Source organism: Candoia aspera, chromosome 4 (assembly GCF_035149785.1).
Source record: "Candoia aspera isolate rCanAsp1 chromosome 4, rCanAsp1.hap2, whole genome shotgun sequence".
In the NCBI taxonomy this organism is placed as follows: Eukaryota; Metazoa; Chordata; class Lepidosauria; order Squamata; family Boidae; genus Candoia; species Candoia aspera.
The window spans coordinates 48,188,777-48,211,158 of NC_086156.1; the positions used below are offsets into that span (position 1 = coordinate 48,188,777).

The 22,382-nt window shown below is 38.1% G+C and overlaps 1 protein-coding gene across 1 annotated transcript in view; it reads right to left on the bottom strand.

The window, feature by feature from the left end:
- The window catches only part of BMPER (BMP binding endothelial regulator), a 181,550-nt gene that overhangs the window by 29,662 nt on the left and 129,506 nt on the right, over positions 1–22,382 (bottom strand). Inside the window, exon 13 of the mRNA XM_063304049.1 lies at positions 21,608–21,944. Within this exon, the coding sequence (XP_063160119.1) occupies positions 21,608–21,944 (337 nt within the window). The remainder of the gene's footprint in view (positions 1–21,607; positions 21,945–22,382) is intronic.

Sequence of the window (22,382 nt, forward strand, 5' to 3'; positions counted from 1 at the left end):
TCCAGAACACACAGACTGAGTCATTCCAGGAGAGAAATAGGACATTTGGGGAGCAAACCAAAACATCCCAGAACCAGATTGCTCTAGCATGGAACATTTTATACATTTTTATTTTATTACTATTACAGGAACATGACCAATTCAGTTCAAATTAAATTATATTCCCTTAAAAATTAAAAACAGTTTAGAAGATAAAGAATGAAAGCTCATGGGAAGGGAACCCAGGAGTTCTAATTTCTTCCTAAGAAAGCACATTTAATTCCAGGAGGCACTAAATCAATTCCACCAACTATGGAAGTTGGTGGAATTGTCTCTTAAGTCTCTGAACAAGGGAGGGAGGGAGGAAGGGAAGGAAGGAAGGAAGGAAAGGAGGAAGAAAGAGAGGCTGCATTCCCAAGAACAAAAATAAAAGTCTCTCTGTAAGAGAGCATTCTGAGTAACACAAATCAGAAAATCCATTCAACATGTTTGCAAACTGCTTTGTCTTAGACTACTAGATAGCTCAGAATATCCTATCTATATTAGGAGCCTAATACTGCTCATGGATAGTGCTGTGACAAGGTTGACTGAGTTCACTGTCTGTGCCTTTTCATCACCATCCGGCCTTACTTTCTTCCTTAATGGTACACAGGGAGAGTACAAGGAAACAGTTGATTAGTGTCAACAACTCTCAATGGGCCTGTGTTGCATAAAAACGAGAAGGGCAGGGCAAGCACCATATATTGCAACACAAGACAGGACAAGTCATAAGAGTCAGTGTAAAAATTAACCAAGGCCACACTGTGGAAACAGCCAGATTAAACGAATATGTGGCTAAGATATAATGTCTTTCTAGCTACTTCAACATGATCTGGACATTTTAGAGTTGTCTTATTGCTACTTTAATTTTTCTTTCAAGTGCCATATTGTAAATACATTTTTATGGTTTACAAAGTTGTTACATTTTGTAAGCTCACTTCTGGAACATTGGTTGAGGAAGTAGGATATAAATATAAATAAAATAAACAAATGTGTATTTTGCCAGCACTGTAGGTTAACCAAGGAGCACAGCTGGCATGACAGAATTTTAGAAATCCACTTACTGTATTTTAATCTTAAACCACACCCCACCCCCACCACATCCATAATGCACGGAGCAAAGGATGTGAGCCAGGAACAACCTACTGTTCAGCAATCTCTTTCAGCCCTGAAACATCAGCCCAGACACAGAAACAACAGAATTCCAGAAACTCTTGATCCCATCTGGACAGACCATCCCCACATTTACAACAGGACTGTGAAAATGACATGTGCCGTATGCTATTCTCAGGAGAGGAAGAGTCCCATGAATCAGTTACTGTGGGAATGAAAACCACAAAAGGAAATGGAACACAGAAGCAGAAAAAGGCAGAGACACCATCTGCAGACATAGTTGTTTGTGGTAAGGTGTTTGCCATTGAGGGGGGAAGTCAGTGCCTATGCGGCATTCACAGTCTAAATAAAAAGGTGAGGAAACCAACAATGCTAGTGCAGGGAATGTTTTCATTGCTTCTGCTGTTGAGCTTCAACTTCCTGCAGCAATAAAAAGAATTTAAAAAATAGGTCTGGAGTGTCATCAATGGAAAGAAGACACACATGCAAGCTCAGGGGAGCATCTGTAGGAAGCTATTAAGTAGCTTTGCAAAGACAAAGGAAGAAAATCTGTCCAGACCACCGACTATGTAGCAATTACAATGCTGGAGTATTCATAATGGCTTTTATGTGAAGGTCATACATCTTGTCCCGAATCAATTGAGCCATATCACATCCATGTGAGGAAAGCCACAGTGGGAGGAATGCTTCAAAAAGCCCCACAGTGTCAATTGCCTCTGCTTAAATCACAGCACCTGTTCTTGCTACACAAAACTTTAGTTCAAAAACAAAGGACTACATCAAGAATCAAAGTAAAGGAAGACTGCTGGAAAGCAAGTGATATGTAGCTAAAGTGTAACAGCAACATACATTTTGCTGTCGCAAGTAACAGACAGCACCTACATAAAACAGCAATTAACTCAAAGCACATAGTGGAAAACCAATCTTGTCTTATCCAAGCACCATCCAAAAAGCTCTTGGATAACCTACCTTATTGTCAATGTTTCAGTGTTGCTCGAGGCAATGCATGCAATAAAGAAGTTACTCAAATAAAAGCTAAAAATAAGGAGCTATACAAACTGTATCAATATCCTAATAAATGGTGTGGTCTAAAAACAGAAGCCACACAAGCTTTACTAAATAGGAAAAAGCTGATAAATGAAGTTGCATGATGACTGGCAACCTCCCCAACGTAAGTATCATCACAAAGGAAGTCCCATTTCATGTTCTAGCAGGTCTAACTTACAGGACAGAGATTGGGCCTCATGAATTGACCCAATAGAACATGCTGGCTGGGGAATTCTGGGAGATGAAGTCCACACATCTTAAAGGTGCTGAGGTTGAGAAACACTGCTCTACATCATGAAGTTCAAGAAGGCTGACGGTATTTGGATACTGTTTTGCTCTAAATACTCTTGTCAAATTGAATTGCAGGAGAATAATGGGAAGCATATGTCACTAAAATGAAATGGTAGCTATCTGTGAAAATAATGGAATACAAAGTTTTTCAGAACTAAGTATTTGGGATGTAGAACAGCTGTCAAAAGTGAAAAATAAAACAGCCCAAATTAATCCTCCACCCAAATTAAGGAAGGGAACTTCTTCTAAGCCACCCTGTGATTGATACTGTTGAGTTCCATGCTCTTTAAAAACTAAGGGGTTGCAGATAACAGTTTCTACTGTGGTGTGATATATGCAGATCTTTAACAATCCTAAATTTATTATAGGTTGAACAGCACTGCAGAATGTTATCTCTGGACTCTGATAACAGTGACCACTTACATTTTTGTATGACTAGTGAAGTTATAGGAGATCAGCTGGTGTGGTGAGGAATTGACCTAACTTTGAATTTCAACATTTACTGAAATTCGAAAAATGAGAAAAGAAAGCATCCCACATTTATGAAATGTATGTAGAGTCATTAGCATTCAAACATAATGCTTCCATTCACCAAGAATTCAGATGCTCACTTTGTGTGTGCCTACACACACAGGCACAATACAGCTTGAAGAAGGACTAGCAATGACCTAAACAAAAGGCCTTTATATAAACATGATAATCAAGTCAAGTCAGAATTTTAATGCTTGTCAGTCAAATTCTAAACCTCATCTCCAAGGGACTATCTACTGCAGTACAATTAGACCATGCTGTAAATACTTTAGACAGAAAGCCAATGTGGTTGGCTTCAACATTCACCTTCTGTTGCTTTATGTACTGGACTTCTTCCCCAAACATTTCTCAGAAAATTAGCTGGATACTGTAAAATTAGCCACTAAGCAAAGCTCTGTACATTCCAAATCCATTTTACTGTCTCGTCCAGATATCAAAAAGAGCAAGCAAGTAGAAAAGACATCCAAGAGGGATCTGGAAAGTGACAAACAAGTTACCATTTGTGATTTCCAGATCATACATCCAGCTGTTGTTCTTGTCTTTCTATGCCTTTCACAACTCTCAGAGGCTCAGCAGCCTGGAGCTAACCTCTGCACAGCAGTAATCAAACTGAAGAGGAAGCAAAAAAAAAACCTGTGTAAACATTTCCCTCCAACTCTCTCCCCCCAAAATTCCCAGTGGCTGAAAACCCAACAGAAGATCAGTGTGAATAGTTTGGCAGAAACCAGCATTGCAAAGAGCAAAGTTACTGCTCCACACATGTTGCTTTTTTGCCCACTGCCTGTTAGATGGGCAAGAGAGACTCAGTGAAAGACTGTGTGCTGAGCCAATGGATAATTCCACATGGATGCAAGCAGGACAGCCAATGGAAAACATGATGTAAAGTTCAGCTCCAGGGCACTGCTTCAGGATCTTAGTCTAACAAGGCCTCCTTGTCATGTCAGCTTTATTGTGGATGAATAAAAACGGAGATCAGGTGATCTGAGCAAAAAATACTTAGGAGAATTAAAAATCTGAAGGTAAAATCAACAGCTGCTATGTTTCAGCAGATTAAGGGTGGTTCCTGACACCCTGAATAAAGACATGTGATAAATACCTGTCTGCATAATGCTTACAAATCCTGATTTGAAGTCAGGTTTTTACACACTGGGCTAATGCAGTGTCTGAGCACTCAATATTTAGGTTTGAACTGATGCGTGAAGTTGACACATTTCTTTCTCTTTCTTCTAATAACAACTAATTTTAGGTACAGCAACTTGTCATGTAAATTTCTCTCTCCCTGTTGCTGATACCCAGTGACTGTGTGGAAACACGAAACCTGGCAATGTCACCAAACGTACTAGGTAAAATTAGAGAGTACCAGGAAGAGAAGGGGAAAAAAAACCCTGGAGTGACAGCAGTTCTGGGACTCCTGGGACATTTACAGCAGCATTTGCTGGCCAGAGGAGCTAAAACAGACAAAATGGCAGTGGTGACATGTAATCCAAGTCCCACCCCTTTATTACATGTGCCAACACTGTACACACGTAAAAGAGGCAGAGTTTGTGGCCAAAAAAATTCAAGGATTTCAAAAATATGCTTGTGAAAATATATTAAGAGCACACACTCCAAGATAAACTATATTTAGAAATATCTGTTCCCTCAAAAATCTACTCAAATTTGATTTGTTGGTTTAAATATGTTTTTAAAGCTTTTAAACAACAACAACAAAAACCAGATGAATGAGGATATAGGACATTTACAGAATTGACATGGAACAGGAAGAGTCGAATATACCCTCATTAGTCTTTTAGTTCTCATGTCTGAATACAGTTAATAAACCAACAGTTTGATTTCATTTGCATGCATCATGGACTCCATGATCAACTATCCAATGCTGAAAAGTTCACCCAATTATTTTTATACAGCTGTGTAATACACTGCATTTGGAAGCTGTTACTTGGACCTTTAACTTTAAACATGTTGAAGAAAGAAACCCAGGGTTGCAATCCATTCTACAGGTAGTCCTTGTTTAGCAAGTGCCTTGTTTAGCGACCATTCACAGTTAACTTTACGACCAATCCTTTGCAGGTCTGTAAAGCAAACTGAAGTAAGATCATAAGCACAGCTGCAGTTTCACTTAGCGACCACTTCACTTAACAACCAAGTTGCCGATCCCAATTATGGTTGCTAAATGAGAACTACCTGTAAAAACATTCAGGCTCTTATGTCAGAGTAGGTGACAGCAAATCCAAAATTTCAAAGGCCTAACTATTCTTGAAGAACATGATTAGCAATTACATTGTTCATTTAAAAGAAAATCCAGGTGGGTGCAGGAGAAACAATAATTACATTATTCGGGCTACGTGTAATTTTAATTTTAGAGATCTAGAAAAGGCAAACACTGTCTTTTTATCAAAAACAGAATACATAGTACATCCCACACTGAAACAGCCAGAACTGATGGTCTGTAATATGACTGCGAAGTGTTTGGGATTGGATTCCAAAAAAGTGCTTTAATGACTCTATAGGTGACTCATAAAAGCAGCTGCATCTATTTCCGGGATTGTACAAGCTTTCACAGCAGCCATGAGATCCTGGACAGAGATCCAGTTGCCCTCATGAGTTATGGGCAGGTGCCATGTTTGCACTCTGAAGCTGTTTTTGAAATTGAAGCACATAGTCTCTAATTCAATCTGATCCCAGGTTTTTATATGGATTTTTATCTTCAATATTACTTCTTCACAGAGAGCCACAGATACACCAGCAACTGATCACCTTCCAATATAATGAAAATAGGATGTTTGGAGGCCATTTTTACATTCTAGATTCAATGAACTGACAACTCTTTTTAAAAGACCAATTCTGGGTGAAAGCTTTCTGGGGAAGTGACCAAGACCTGATAAGGATTCATTTATGAAAACATATTTTAAATCACTGCCAGAAAAGTGAGCACTGCAACAACTATAGACTTTTTAGTTCTTTACGAAGCCAATGCAACTTAGCTACAGAGTCAAAATTAAATTAGAAATCTATTCCAGTTCAACTCCAGGTGTTTTTTATTATTATTATTATTATTATTATTATTCTTTGCATGCTGTCCAACTCCCAATGACATTGGGTGGCTCACAAGTTAAAACATTAAAAACATACAATACAAATAAACTTCTCTGTTTATAATGTTTTTATTTGATAGCACTATTGCATATTTTATATAAATCTGAGACTTGGTAAGAAAATCTTTCTCTTACGTCTTTGCCAGTTAGCATGAGTAACCTTCTTCTGGAAGACAAACTCCTCTTTACTGGGATATTAAATATAAATTAAATTCTCAACCACTAGTGGCTTATCCAATTAGCATTAAAGTGTTACATTCCACTGTTTTCTAAACTAGGATCTTGTTTACTCATGCAAATTGGTTATAAAGATAGGATCCAAAAAAACCAGTTAAACAGAACTGCATTCAAGTTGGACGCGGATGCAGTCCAAAACAATCATTTAAATTACTGTTTGGTAGAGTTCAAAATTATGGAGGACTGTTTTAACTCTAAGAGGGCAGCTGTCCAACTTCCAGACAGCTTTCTCAATATTTAAATCTTTGAAAATAGGCACATAAATACTTTGTGCTAGCACACATGGCTCTAGGCAGGCCAACAATTCACTTTGCAAATGAGACTCGGGAAAAGGTCTCAGTGTCTGGGAAGTCTCTGAGTCCATCTCATCCTTATCACACCTGTATTAAAGAAGGAAGCAGTTGAAAGAAGTTTATTGTGTCTTTGCTATTTTCTTCCAATTTATCGTTTTTGTATTGGTTGAGGCAAAAAGAACAGTATTATATTAAAATTTACAAGCTATCAAGGGGATCACTAAGCAGTCTTAAAGTTGAAGTGCCTCATACTATATACACAAGGAAATTTATTGCACAGATTTTGCAGAGCTATTCACGAAAGGCAAGTTGATAATGCATAAATACAACTTTCCTTGCCTTGGCATGTTATTCTACTATAGAATGCAGACAGAGCATATATTAAAATGCATTTTGCTAAAAATGCAGATGCTTTCTGTTTATCTTATTTCCAGGTACAGCAAGCATTTGATTGCTGGCTGGATAAGGTCATTTTAAGGAATGCCATTATATTAAATCAGGGATTTTCATAGCTGTCCTACGATTAAGATGGATTCAACTTAGCTGTTGCTTTTTACAACTCTTCTTCCGTTCCTAGAGACTTATTCTCTAAAACTAATCAGGGTAACCAGATAAATAGCAGGAAAACGGTGAACTACAGCTCCCATAATTCCTTGCTATTTGTCATGCTAGCCCGGGGCTGATGCCAATTCAAATTGGGAACACATAACCTTTCCAGTGCCCATCTTTGCTATAAGGCCTTTGATGATCAAACATGCAGAGGTACTGTTCAATTGTAGCCACACGTCTAATTTGGAGGGCCATATTTTTCCAGATGTCACTGAAGGGAAAAGGGAATACCATCCCTAGATAAATGGACATGCCTTTAAATATATCCTTTCCCAAAGAGCACAATTATTTTGCCATTATGCTTGCTGTATTGCCAGATACATTTTAGGGTGGGGGAGTGTTACAGAGTTTACTGATGTCGGCTGAGCAAATAACAATATCCAGAGTAGTTTTTCTCAGACTGGTGCTTGCCACATGTGTTGAGCTTCTAACTCCCAGAATTCCCAGCTTAGAAGGTATTAGTCTTGATTTCCCTTCAGTGGGTCCCATATATTTTAAATTAAGGCAGCGGGGGGTGGGGGGAGCAGGAGAAATAATAAAAGATGGCAGGAACTGTGACAGAGAAAGGAACATAGGAAGCTTGGTATTTTGGACAGTATCCCAGTGTATCCAAGGGATGCCATGTTAAGAAAGGATGGTGTAAGTGAAAAATGAAAACTGTACTTAATTACACTGAAATCCATATTACAAATGCGAGTGTTCCAATAATGTTAATTTTGTTGAGAGTTAGGTCTATTTGATACTTCCCTAAAATATTTTATTTTTCAATTTAGAAACAAATAGATACTGCATTTTATCTGGTTACACATACATGCACATATATACTGATTCATATTTTCCTTTAGCAAAGTGAATTCAGATCTTCTCTGCTAAAGATAATTGATTATTAAGTCAATTATTCAGTCCTGATAATTGAACATATAGGATGGAAGGACTCATGGTGACAGGACTCTTGGTTTTATATACTGTGTGAGCCAAAAGCTTTAAAGTCAGATTCTAGGTTTCATGGAAAGTATTCTGTACATACATACTTGCAGCCACTGGGTATCTATTCAACCATCAAATGAGTGATTTTTTCAGGATGACAATAAAATGCATAATCCTAATTTCTCCCATGTCCTTTCATTAGCAGCATCTCTGAATAACAAAAGCTGTCTCTGGATATAGCTTCACATGACATAATCCTGGCATCACTCTACTGAAGAAACTGATGACTGGTAATGTGATTCTTTAGCGCCAAAAAGAATGGGGAACTCAATACCATTACTTTTTCCCATTTGATACTTGCCCATTGCTGTTCAGCAGAAGAAGCTTTACAGCGGTTTAGATTATTGGAAGAATCACTAACCATACCATTGGAGGAATCATTCGCAGATTGCAGTAGAATGTTTCTAACACACAACCTTCTGTTTTCAGTTAGCATCTGAATGTATAGTGCGTGCCTTGGGGTCACAGCAAACTTTGGTTTTTCCCTCCCAGTCAATATTTGCTCTCAAGTCCATAAATCTTCATATAGACCACAAAACAGAAACCAGTAATTGTTTAATGCCATCTTGGCATCCATTATAAAGATAAAGGAAGATTTCAATCTCCCAATTTCCTTTGCATCTGGAAAAACTTTTAAGCATTCAGTGGTAATCTGTTTGCCTTCAGGCCCCATCTTGGCTATGGATCTTATTCCTGTTCCATCTATAATAGTTATACAACATGCAAAGGGATTTTACCTTGGAGTTAACTTGAAATCAGTATCCGTGAGGATACGTACAAAGAATGGCAAAAACTAAATGGCATCTCCTTGAACGTAAGAAGGCCCGCCGGCTCCTGTAATGTATAAGGCTGTTACTCCTTTGCAAGGAAACCTTGACAACAATCCCAGAGGAAGGGGAATAGGAAGGGAGGGAGCTATTTGTCAGAACTCAGAAAGCAGCTCCTGTGCAAGCACTTCAGGGTGAAGGTGAAAGAGAGACGGACATCCATCGAGTACTTATGGGAAGAGTTTCACATGATGGATTAAAGATGTTCTTGGATGAGCACCTGGTAGAAGAGTCATCTGCATCTTGAATGGAAAGCATGTAACATGAAGACCTAAAGTTACAGAACTTATGGCAAATCATCTTGCAGTCTGTTTTGGAGCTTGGTCTATAAGACATATTATAGTAAAGTATTTGTCTTAATGGAATAGGATTTAAGGCTGACATCAGAATGGACCATTAAGAGAAAAATTAAAAGACAATTATAGCTTAGTGCTGTGAGCTTGATTAAATTGTCATCTTTCATACAGCACCTTCAGTTCAATAGAATCCTTGCCTATAATATATGCCTGCAAGTCAAGGAACACCCGGTATAGAAGGGGGGAAATGGAGAAAAGAGGAAAGATGTATCTTTGCTTAACATGTCCTTTGTGCATGAGGTTGGAAGCAGCAAACTTACGGACTTCCAGGGAAGAAATGGCAGGCTGAAGATGGCTTTGCAAAAAGCAGAGCCAACAGCTGCGGTGGAATGAAGAGCTGGCAAGTAGACTGGCTCTTTGATATTCTCTCCAGACAAGAAGAGGACTTGAAATCGCCCACAAGCGCTCCAGACAGATGCTCCTCACAAGGAGACAGCAAGACAGCAGTCTCCGGCAGGTTTAGAGCTCTGGGAGACAAAGGGATAGCCACCTTGCTCAAACCACACTTGGTGCCTTTGAAAGGACACTAAGTTCACATCCTTCCTTTTCTAATCAGTTTCAGAAATTGCTTGTTAACTGCTTTTCAGCTATTAGGAACCTTTGGATTGACAAGCTGTCAAAGTTCCATACAAAGACCAAATTTTGATGGAAAGCACTGATATTATGGTGTGAAAAGCAAGGTCTGAAGAATTTTTGAAGACTAAGATTTGCTTGGGAAACAGCCGCTCTGTTTGTACTCACAGTAAATATATAATATGGAATTGCCATATTTCATCCAATCACATTTAGGAGATTCTATGTGATATCACCATCCCTTTGTAACTATCCTTTGTTTCTACTGTTGCTTTCTTTATCAAATTTATACAGCTGCCCATCTCACAAATGTGACTCTGGGCAGTGTACAATAAAACTTCCCTTCTACTGGAATGTCTACCTTTTTTTTAAAATGTACAAAAGCACCCATTTTGATTTCTGGTATTTTGTGTATACTAATGAGAAATTACATACATACATAAATACTTAGTGGTAAGTAGGCAATTATTTTAAGAATCATTCTGATTTTCGAAAATTTTTAAATCACAGCTCAGATTAATTGGACTTCCCTCTTTCTTCATCCACAATTGCTTTGTCACAAGCAGTGGAACAGAAAATAGTGTGATGAAGATATAAAAACAAGCACAATATTCTTAAGAGTATAAAAAGTCAACTACATTTCTGATCTCAGCTTATAAAACAATCATTAACTAGAGCTACAAGCTACTCAAGTAGAAGCAGCCTATAGTTAATTCTTGTATCTGCATAGAATATTTGGGCATTCTGTATGATTTTTTTTAGATAAAGATGTCATGCCCAAAAGAGCCTTCCTTGGTTTTGTGGCTGAAGTGCTGCATAACTTAATATTGGAATATTGGAAATGCAAAAGACAATATATTACAAACTTTACCCCTGGAAATTGCATCAGTTTTGTTTTACCAAATCATTTAATTGGTTCTTCCAAATATTTATCTGGGTATAGGTTTGTGTGAACTCAGGATGGTTTACTTCCAAAATTCTGATTAGGTGTACAAAGAATTTGATCATTATGATTCCAATTCTCCACTCACCCCCACTTTCCCCAAACAAAACAATGTTCTGGTATGTCTTTGAAATATTGGGCCTTTTATATAAAACATATTTGGGGTTTTGTAAGATACTGGGAAGGAAGGAAGGAAGGAAGGAAGGAAGGAAGGAAGGAAGGAAGGAAGGAAGGAAGGAAGGAAGGAAGGAAGGAAGGAAGGAAGGTTCAAATGATAAGATAATGTTTTCCCTAGTCTTGTATTTCAAGTTTAAAAATAAGAGTTATACAGAATGGCACCCTGTAACTTTTTATTCTACTCTGATTTCTACTGTGTTTTTAATAAGTGATAAATCCAAAAACTCAGAGAGTAAAGCACTCAGCTTTGGACTAAAATCAAGATAAGATGTAATTTTTGCTGCAGGACAAAACTGAGTGACTATTATAGTTTTTGAGGAATGCAGAGATCCTCTTTTTTGTCTTCTAAAGCTCAGCTTGCAAGCTGGAAGCTTATCCACGAGGAATGTTGTTCTAACACATCTCACTTTGGACACATCAAGACATCAGCAACAAAATGGTTGCTCGAGTTAATAGTGAAAGTGACACACTGTTACCAGGCTTTGTTCTGTGCCGCCTATCAAGTGGTTGATATTTGTGTAATGTCTCTTAATAACTCTTCTATTTATTGACCCATCTTTCTCCAGGTGTGCAAACAGGAACATTTCATCCCATTAAAACCAACTGTCCAGCTGTCAAGCCTACAGTACACTGACCTCAAGAAAGACAGAATTTGCTATTTATCAGTGCAGTATGGTTCTGTTACCACATATGCTGCAGAATATTCAACAAAATATCTGGTTGACTGAAAGATATCTTCACATACAGTATATTCGTATGCAGAAATTATCCACAAAACTGTTCTGAAGAAAAACCCACACAAGCAAAACCTGACTATAGCATCCAGTTTAATGAAGGATGTACATCTAGCAATGGTATTAGCCTTAAAAATGAAGCTTCCCAGATTCAAAATCTTTATACCAGAAGCATCTTAGACCAAAGGTACACATATAATAAATAAATCACATGTTGGACAGCTTTATATTCCTTACTCTTAGCCTAATACATAGGGACACAGTAACCATGAATCTTTCTCTGTGTTCTGACTTTTCTCTCTATCCAATGTTAATTTTGAGGGAGCCAGCGATCTTAGGGGTTCAGCTCCCAATAACAACCTACACCTGTTTTGGAGGCACCCAACTCTCAGGCCATCCCCCAGTATTTGATCAGTTGGGGAAGGTTGATGCAAAGCATAATAGGGGCGGAAGGATGAACTTACATGGCCCTGTTGTCCTCCATGCGACAATGAGATTGTCAGGCAGAAACATCTGGACTGGGCTTTTTCCTAAAAGTATATTTTTGCAAGAGGCAATCTCAGGGAAAGCAGGAGATCCAAAATTGTTGTGCCTGTAAGGCCACAGTCTACTGCAGGTTTGCATGCATAACTGGGTTTCTGATGGGATTACTTGAGATGTTCAAAGAAACATCTGCCCTTTTCCCTAAATTCAAAACTTTTAAAACAATTTCCAATAAGGACCTATCCCCAATGACCTTATGAATCTCAGACACATTCCTCAGACAGGGAGGAGCAGTAGATCATGATGAAATATCTGGCTCAGATAACACTGAAACCTTTAATGATCTAAAAAGCTAGTTATTTCTGCTGGATAAAAAATACTAATTCAGAGTGCAAAAGAGAGATGTAACTAACAAAACAAAATAATCATTCCCCCTGCCCACCCCACCCCGTTAGGAAATGATGGCAACTTAAAGGAGAAGCATGGCACTGTGGTAAAATTAAGGGGAACACAAATCACTCCTCCTGACTCCAAAAAAGGAAAAAAATCCTGAAAGGCCATCTTTGAAAAACAAGAGGAACTTTAGGTTCTAATTACAAAGGGTAACAAATAGCATGTTTCTTCATCTGGTTTCCCTATAGCAACAAAAATCATTAGCTTTCTACTCAGGGGAAGTATAAAGTAGGGTCAAAGGGGAAACACATCATTCTTACACTGGATTGAAGCTACTCAGAATCCCAGGAGAGTGATGTCTATCCAGCTCTATAGTCATGTCAGGATCTGATGTCCCAAATCCACACTCACCCTCTCAAAGTCCCACTCCCAGTATTTCTGCAGGAAAAAAGACATCTGTGAATCTCCTGGCATCATTTCAATGGTTTACAGCTGCAATAACCACAAACATGAAGATTGGGAATGGGTAAGGAGAAGGATGTTCCTCCACGCAAAAGATTCCTGAGGTTTGATTTTTTGGAGGGAGGGAGGGAGGGAGGGGGGAATAAGCAGAAGCCTAAAGTCGTCTGTTCTATTCACAATTATCTTATCAAACAGGAGGTGCTGGAAAGAATAATAAATAAGAATCTGCAATACAGTCTATTTTGTCACACTGGCAGACTTCTAAAACTTAAAGTCATCTGTAGCAATACTGAGACTACAGAGACTACATCAACATGGGCTTTTGAACCAAATATTGTAATAGCCCTCACTCCTGGGTTTACAGCCCAAGTAATATATGGTATCCAAGAATCAAATTGTATGAATAATAGGTACGGCAGCACAATAGCATGTAAAATGCTACTGTTCCATTCTGCTGATATTATTTCTTAAATTGTTAGGGGGAAAAAAAGATAAGAGGATACGTAGGCACTTGAGAGAAAATGTTTTAAATCCATTATTCACAGAAAAAGCACATTGATATTCATAACGGGGGGAAATTTGTTGTTTTCCTGAATTAACAATCTAAGGCTGCAATCCCATGCAAGTTCGGTTGGGAGAAAGCCGATAGCGTAAGATGTACTTCTGAATGAACATATTTAGGATTGGCTGGGACTTGAGGAGATTACAGTGTGGAGGTAGAGGGTGGTGGCTGGGGTGGTGCTCACAAAGTAAAACAGACACCCCATGCTAGGGAGCTGGAATATAGACTGGGAAATGGTTTTCTCCCCTCAAACAGTATCACATATTACTGGTGGGCGGGGTGGGGTAGGGTCTGGCTTCATTTTGGCAGGATGGTTTTAGATTAGTGGAAACTTGTGTTTCATATATGCCTTATGAATATTTAAAAGTTCATTTTAAATGATGTGTGTGACTATCTTCCATGCCAATGAACAAATGATTGAATCACTGACTTTAATGTATTTGGTGCAGGGGGAAGGGCTGTGGCTGATTTCCGATAAAAAAAATCATTCCCTGGTGAGACCTTTTAACAACAGACTTTAATATAGGGTTGGGATTCATTTTCTTAATTTGGATACAGATGATGTTGACACATTACTGATAAATTACAGTTAGCTATATAAATAAGTTGTTAAAGGCCTAAATGTTCAATATTTGAACATGAAATTATCAGATCTGTGTGACAGAATATACTCCGGGAATGTGGTGGATTCCAGTGAGAGTGCTGGTTCCCAGGGGGAGAGAGCATTCCAGACTGATAAACGACTTCACAGCCCAGACCTGGTGTCTGGGAAGGTTAAGAAGTTCAAGGCAGCCCCTCCTCAGAGCCCTTTTGGGTTATTTCCTTTAGCTTAGTGCACTAGCCTCAGTCTGGCAAGATTCTGTCTGTAGGATAGGAGCAATAAAGAACTAGAGTTAGAATACTGTCTCAGCGTGGTTTCGATCCCTGACAACCTGACAGGGAACTAGTGAATGTTCCTCTTTGCAGATAACTGATGAATTCATTATGGTTTGATCTGATAATGAAATAATAATTTTGAAGGATTATTTCACACAGGAACTCCATCTGTTACTTGAGGAACCGGCTATTTTCCCCTGTGGTTAGCAGCATGTGCTTGAATATTGTTAAAAAAAATTCCCTTCCCATAAATAAACTAGCATTGTATATACGTATTTCCCTATTGTATGTCCACACAAAGCTATGAAAAGTATGATTATCACAAGTCACAACCACTGAGTGGGTCCAGTTAAAGGTCAAGCCTGCATAATAACTTCCATGAGATTTCAAAAATGGGAAAGGTACCTGTAACTGACTTCATTTATACTGCTCTGATATTCACACACATTCCCCAGTAGCACAGGATTGTACAATGGGGAATTCTGTTTACCCCATAGAAAAACAATGACGGTATGGAATATACATAATCATCATTGTTACTATCATCTATGTGGAATGAATATGGGTGTAGGGGTCAGAAGAGAACACCCTATTTGGCTATTCTGATTTATATGTGCAACAAACAAATCCATATGTGTAACAATCATATAGAGCTCTGCTTAAAACACTAGCACTGGCTCTCTTCGTTTGGGTAGAGTATTTCTTCAGAGTTTACAATCATAAACTCTTTGGCATTTTCAATGTGTTCCATTGATTAGGAGACAGGAAATGAAAGGCAAATATTTTGCCCCTCCACCTACAACTCCTTGTACGCATTCTAGAGCATCTCCCAATCTTCAGGATTTTTTCTGGTATAACATAAGGATTTATTGGAAAAACAGGCTATTGAAACACTGAATTCTTTATTTGAATCCCTGGCCAAAGGTTATCAAAGTTGTTTTGCATAACATATGATGAGCATATGTTCTACTCATTACTGTATCTGCAAAGGAAGTAGCATTTGTTTAAATCAGTCCCCCAGCAATCCCAGGAAGTAAATGACCAGATCATGCCTTTAAATTTAGTAGCAATCTAGTAATAAAAAAATGGTGGTTAAAAGTAAAGTACAAATGCATAGGCGATTTTATGCAATCATGTACAGTATTAGAGCTTGAAAAGGAACTGAAGCATTTTTACATGATGCTGTTATCCCTTGGATATTTTTCAAATGGTCCACAAGTTAACTTGCTTTTTAAACTGTAACTTTCCATACAAAAAGGTTAATTAAAGTAGTAGTTTTATTGAATGTTTGCATTCCCACACTGGGAATAAATCACAACTCAATAAAAGAATCTTAACGTTGAAATCAAGATACCATCACCGAAAATTCATTGTTAGGCCAATGTCATAAGATGGCCAAAATGCTTGGTTGATTACCTTTTCGGTGTTTGAAAAAATATTCAATGGCAAAGTTGCCCTGCCATAGCGTGGGAAAAACGCTAAGAATAAGATTCAATGGCAAAGTTATATTCTTGCACAATTACGTTTGTCAGAATACTTTTCCAAACTAGATCCCTTAAATAACACTCGTGTTAAAATTAAATGAGTATTGATAACCTAGACAAAAATGACTAAGATATCTATCATTTCAAACAGAAAATAATGAAATAGAAAGTTTGCAACAAAGTTGCTAGAGTTGCTAACATCTGTGGAACGTGCCCTTTTAAATAAAATATATGGACTCCTGAAACAACTTTGCTTTCAGATATCTACAAAATGAGAAGAATAATGTTTGGGTTACTTTCATGAAACATACACTACCGCTACCTCTTCTGTGGCTGATAGCTTGGGAATCAAATAAAAACAATTCTACTCTTCTATGAGAATCAAAATCCAATTCTAATAAAGTTTTCCTTAACCAAAATCTGTAAATTTAATTACATAATCGTAAATAAAATCTGTTTGGGCCTTAGGACTTAAGAAGTTCAAAGCCATTCATTAGGCCTGGCAACCCCGAAAGGGAGCCATGTTTGACATCCTTTCCACCCGATGCAAGATGTCATGTGGACAATTAATAAGCCTGCCTCAATAGTGCTTACCAGAATCTGCACTACAAGGAGGGACGCAAAGAATAAAAAACTACGGAAAAACAAAAAAACTACTAAGAAAGGGGAAAAAAACTAAAAAAAGGTGCAGAAGCACAAGAGAATAATTTTTCAAATTTACAAAAAGATGTGGCTTCTGACTTTTAACAGCAAGGTTATTCAAAAATTTCCATAATCAATCTCTTACCGTATATTAAACCAAAACACCACATTATTTCTACAAGTCATTCCACTTTAACACATAATAAAAATCAATACGTACAGTTACTCCTCCCCCTTATATTAAAATAGAGGGGAAAAAAGTTCATCTAAACCTCCTAAACATCTTTCTCCCCTCCAGAAGATAATATATATTTAATTATTCCCTTCCTACCACTATTCTATACATTTCTGTCTACTATAAGAATCAAATTAAAAAGCACATAAGTTGTCTGCTATTATACTTAATAGTACAATTTTAATCCAATCTTAATAAGACAATTCAAAACAGTAATTCCATATCTTTAAAAGGGAATAACATCAATCAAATCCTAAAAGCAAACCAGATAAACATTCTTTAACCCTAATACAATAGTTTTAATAATTTTAATCTTAATAAACCCAAGAAACAAAGACAGTTCAAAACAGTAAATCCAAATCTTTAAAGGCAAATAGCATCAAACAAATCCTTAAAGCAAACCAGATGAGCATTCTTCAACCCTTATCCCACTTCAAAATAAACCAGAGCAGTTACATAGCCCCACAATGTGCACAGAGCTTTCCTCTTGAAAGAATCAAACAGCCCAACTGTCCCCCTCAAAGATTCCAGGTTCTTTTCATGGCATTCCACCAGGAGATTGATTTTACTTATGGCTTGCAGATCACCCTCTCCCTTAGATTTCTCCAACTCCACTATCCAATCTTCATCCAGCATCTTGATAAAAATCCCAATATCACTCTTAAAAAAGACCTATCGCTCTTAAATTCCTCAATTTCACCCACCACATCCCCATCCTGATGGCACATTTTAGATCTCATATTTTCCACAAAGTCCTGGATATCTTGCATAAAAACTTGACAGAAGTCAGAAGAGATCTGTTTAAAATCTTGGGGGATGTCAGAAAGAATCTGGTTGAAATCCTCCATGTCTCATGCAGTAGATTATGGCACTTCCTAGGAGTTTAACCAGCGAATGTCAAAGATATGGAAGTGTTTACATACAGTAAAAGTGAGATAGCAGACTGTTCTCAAGGGAAAGTGAAAATAGAAAGCTGAAGGTTCAAATCAGATGATTCAATGTGTAGGAAAATACTAGTATCTTCAAATTAAATACTAAAATAATAACAGGAAGACAATTATTTACTCTCAATCCTCCTTTATATTTGGAAGGAAAATGAAATCCAAAACATTAAAAAAAAAAAAAAATTTAAGTAATCCCAAAAATAATGTTAAGCACCAAGAGAACCAGCTTCTCACTGTAGAAAGCTTCTCTTGGGGTACATATACTTACAAAAAACACAAATTGGTAATTTAGAAATGGGGTGGCCTGTTGTAGAAAGTGATGAAATCCCCACCTCCCAGCTGGCTCTTACCAGTCCAATGCAAAACACTGTTTGTGATCTTCTGGCTGCAAGGAGCCATCCGGAGGACAGATGGGATGATTCCAGGTATTCTCCTTTATCCAGAGAACGTTTCTGGGCTTCAGGAAAACCTGCCTGAGCCCAAAAAAAGTTACCACATTGTCAGCTCTGCCTGCTGAACCCGCAGGCACAGCTGTTCAGTCTGCTATTCTCACTGGAAGCTTGGGAGTCATTATTGGATGAAGGTCTTTCTTGTGAGTGGGAAAGTTTTTAGGGTTCTGTTTTATACTTTTATGGATAATTTCTATAAACCTCAGGATATCAAAGGAGTTAGCACTGCAGAGGGGAGGGGAGGGGAGAATGAAGAAGGCAAGTAAGCACCAACATTTCAATGGATTGATTCAGGGAAAACATGGCCAGCAGGTAGCTCAGGGAAAGAAAAATAATTTTAAAAATGTTTCTGTTCAGGTTTCAAACTGGCTACCTTCTGTATGTCAGGCAAATACTATAACCACTATGCTACCAGAATACTACTTCATCAGTAGCTGCAGCACAGAATACCAAGACAAATCTGGGGGGAAAAAAATACAAGAATGATTTTTTTCCTAATGGGGTTGCAGGGCAGTGACAACCAACCCAGGTAAGAGGATATTCCTGTCCTTTCATGCAGTAACCAAAGTCCAGGTGGTTGCCTAGAAGAAAGTAAAGCACAGCAAGCAAACCAGACAGCAACTCTTGAGCCACCAGAAGCCAGAAAACACTACTTGAAGTATGAAGCAAAAAAGCACAGGGCACAGGTCATAGTCACAGTGGGGTGGGGGCAAGCAGAGGATGACAACATCCATACTCCCCTCCAGAAATCGTTGGTGGTCTATATTCACAATGGGGCAAACTGCAGGGTGGCTATGCCCTTGGGGAGTTGGCAGTATAAAAATGATGTAAATAAATAAGCTTCTAGGTGATACTCTTTTTTTGGTTAGTACTTATTGGGATTAACAATTCAGGCCCAATATTTAATACATATTGTAGCACTAATATATACATACTGTATGTTTATCATTCCTTAGCTATTTTTGGTCTGTAGCACTATTGTCCACCTCTTAAGATTCCTTCATTATGCAGCCAAAAGCTTGGGAGATGCATTTATATAGTCAAACGGTACACCCCCATGCATAAAAATCCACATGCATAGAAAAGAATGATGGAGTTGGTGCCCTTCCAACATGAACATGATAAAACATATTTGGGTTCATCAACATTTGAAGCTAGTGCCTATGTTGGTAATCATATATACAGATGGAGTCTTACATAATTCTTCATCTGGGAAAATCCACTATAAGTTAGTAAACATTTCCTGTAAATTTCTAGAAGTGTGATACCACGCATATTTTTACATCCTTATATTTCACTTGCAATCATATTTTACCAGGTTGCACCACTCTAAAATGGAGTAAACATTAAAACTGTGACAAATAGATGTGGCAATTTTGAGACATGCTCTTGGTTTGCCACTGTTTAGTAATGCTCGCCTATGTTTCAGAGTAGACACTTCAAGAACCACCCCAGCAACAGCAGTGCAATCATGACAATGACTGTTGTGTAACTCATAAAAAAGGGAGTACTTCTCACCACTGTGCAATCCAAAAATAATAAATGTCTTTCTTTTATATCAGCCAAAATCAAATGAAAACAACATTTTTATACTCCTTGTAAGATTCCTCTGATTCCAATCAAGGAACAGAAAGAGCTGTCTTCTCTCTCTTCAGAATGGAATCATTATCTTGGCTTAAAATGTATGTCTGTATTTTCCTGTAACTTTATATTGCAGCCTTTCCTAACTTGATTGTCTTCAGAGATTTTGGAACGAAAAAATTTCAGAACTCTTTGGCAGCCTAACCAATTCTGGCAATGACATATCATTATTCTAGAACAGTAATGTCCAGCATCTTTTTTTTTTTTTTGAGTTTTCATTGCATGTGCTTAAAGAAGGGATGGAGTCTGTATGGACACACATGACACGAAGTTAAACTATAGCAAAGCACTGATAAGAATAGCAACTTGTCTCTTCTCCTCTACTGAGTATCAATCTAAGGCAGGTTCCAGAGAACCTGCTACAAATTAAGAACTAATTTGAAAACATTTCGAATTGTAAATACTCAACACATGATAAGGACATGTTTCTTACTCTAGCAGGATGCTTTTTCTCACTGTGAGTGCAGAAATCACTTTAAAAAAACCTATTGTCAATGTTTTAAAGGGATCTCAAGAATGATACATTAGTTAGCTTAAGAGGCTTCACAAATCACATCATATATGTGGGTGCGGGGAGCCTTATGAGTTTCAGCACATCACTAAACTTTCTCTTACAAAAGATTCTTCAGGTTTGAGTTGTGTTTCTTTAATTTTGGTGGGATGTTGATTAATTCCTTAGCAATAGTAGACATCTTTTTAGTGATTGTCCAACATATCATATGCTCTTAGCAAATTGACTATTGCTCAGATAGTTCCATTCCAGCCGGCCAGCTACTACTTAACTTTAGCCATAATTATAATACCTGCATGGTGGTCTTCCCCCTCCTCCTCCTCCCCCTCCCCAACCCATCCCTTTCACCTTTTATGTTTTATCTTTGAGATTGTACATTGCAGGCAGGTACTGTTCTGTTTTAACAACTGTCTATAAGCTGATCTGGGAGCATTTTTGATTGAACAGTGAGATATAAATGTTTTCAATAGATAAATCTGCCAATTTCTCTTTTCAATTTCCAAAGAATTTTTAAGCCTAATCCTGCTCTAGAGTTTGTAATGGACTTCTCAAAGCATGGGTAAGAAAATGACAATTTTCAAAATATTGCAGGCCAGTTCACCTGCGCATTCCTCCTACATCAGAAAGCAAGCAGCAACCTCCCCACTACTTCAGGAAGCAATTAGCAAGAAAGTCAAAGAATCCCCAGCCTGACAAACTTACTGATATATGGGTGCTAAAGTATACACATCCAGTTTCCAAGTGTAATGACAAGCCTTAGCAGCCACTCACAACCAAGGCTAGATTCTCACAGGGTCTTATTAAGCAGATTTATTAAAGGAAAAACTGGATTAAGTTCCAGAATCATGGAAACTGGATGTGTGGACTTTAACATCTTAATTACCAATAAATTCATTAGGATGGGGATTCTTTGATCTTCTTGCTGCCTGCCTCTTGAAGAAGTGGGGAGGTTGCTACTTGCTTTGTTGATTCAGGAGGAATGTGCAGATGTTCCAGTTCTGTAATATCTGGCAAACCACCATGATCTTTCCCAGAAGTCTATTACAACAGTTAGCTTTTATTTCTCATTTTGCTCATCAAAAGGCAACACTTACCGATAAAACATAGTGTAGTCCACAGTTGAGTGGCAAATCTGAAAATCCCATGCTTTAAGCTTTTGGCATTCCCGATGAGAACGTAGTTTTACTCTCACGTTTCCTTGGCACAATTCAGGAAACTGTTTCTTTGGAGGACGAGTACAAAATTCATTTGATTCCACACGCCAAGACTCAGCAAAGTCGTCCACATCAAACTTAAAATGACCATCACCACCGATCAGATCATCTCTCTTGTGTCCATTGTAGTTGCCACACAGACCACAAAGCCGACCCTTAAGATGAGGGGCAGCCATGACTTCAACAAAACTGTCTCCATCCCAAGAGATTTCCAGTCCTAATGAAAAAGGCAAAGAAAGGAAAAGTTTAATTGCATATCGGACAACATGATGTTCTCTTATACACTGAGCCTGGTTACAGCTCCATCTGGTCTCCTGCTGGTTGGTAGAAGTTTTCCAGACCTCTCAGCAGAGATCCTTCCCCATCTTAATACTTGGACTCCTTTGACTGGAAATGCCTACTTAGCATTATGCTCCATTTATCAGATGCTCCATTTCTGAGCTATGACAAAGTAGAAAGCAGCTGCCCAAAGAAAGCTGTTTCTGGCAGGGAGTTAACGAGCACGGTCCTCCTCCCCATGGTGTTCTTCCGCTTGACCTAATGAGTTGCAAGCAGGACTGCACCTAAAACTGACTCTACTACATGCTGTAACAAAATAATATAGTAGACTGGACTGTACTATTTCCAACTAGAAATAGGAAGATATCACCTTAGA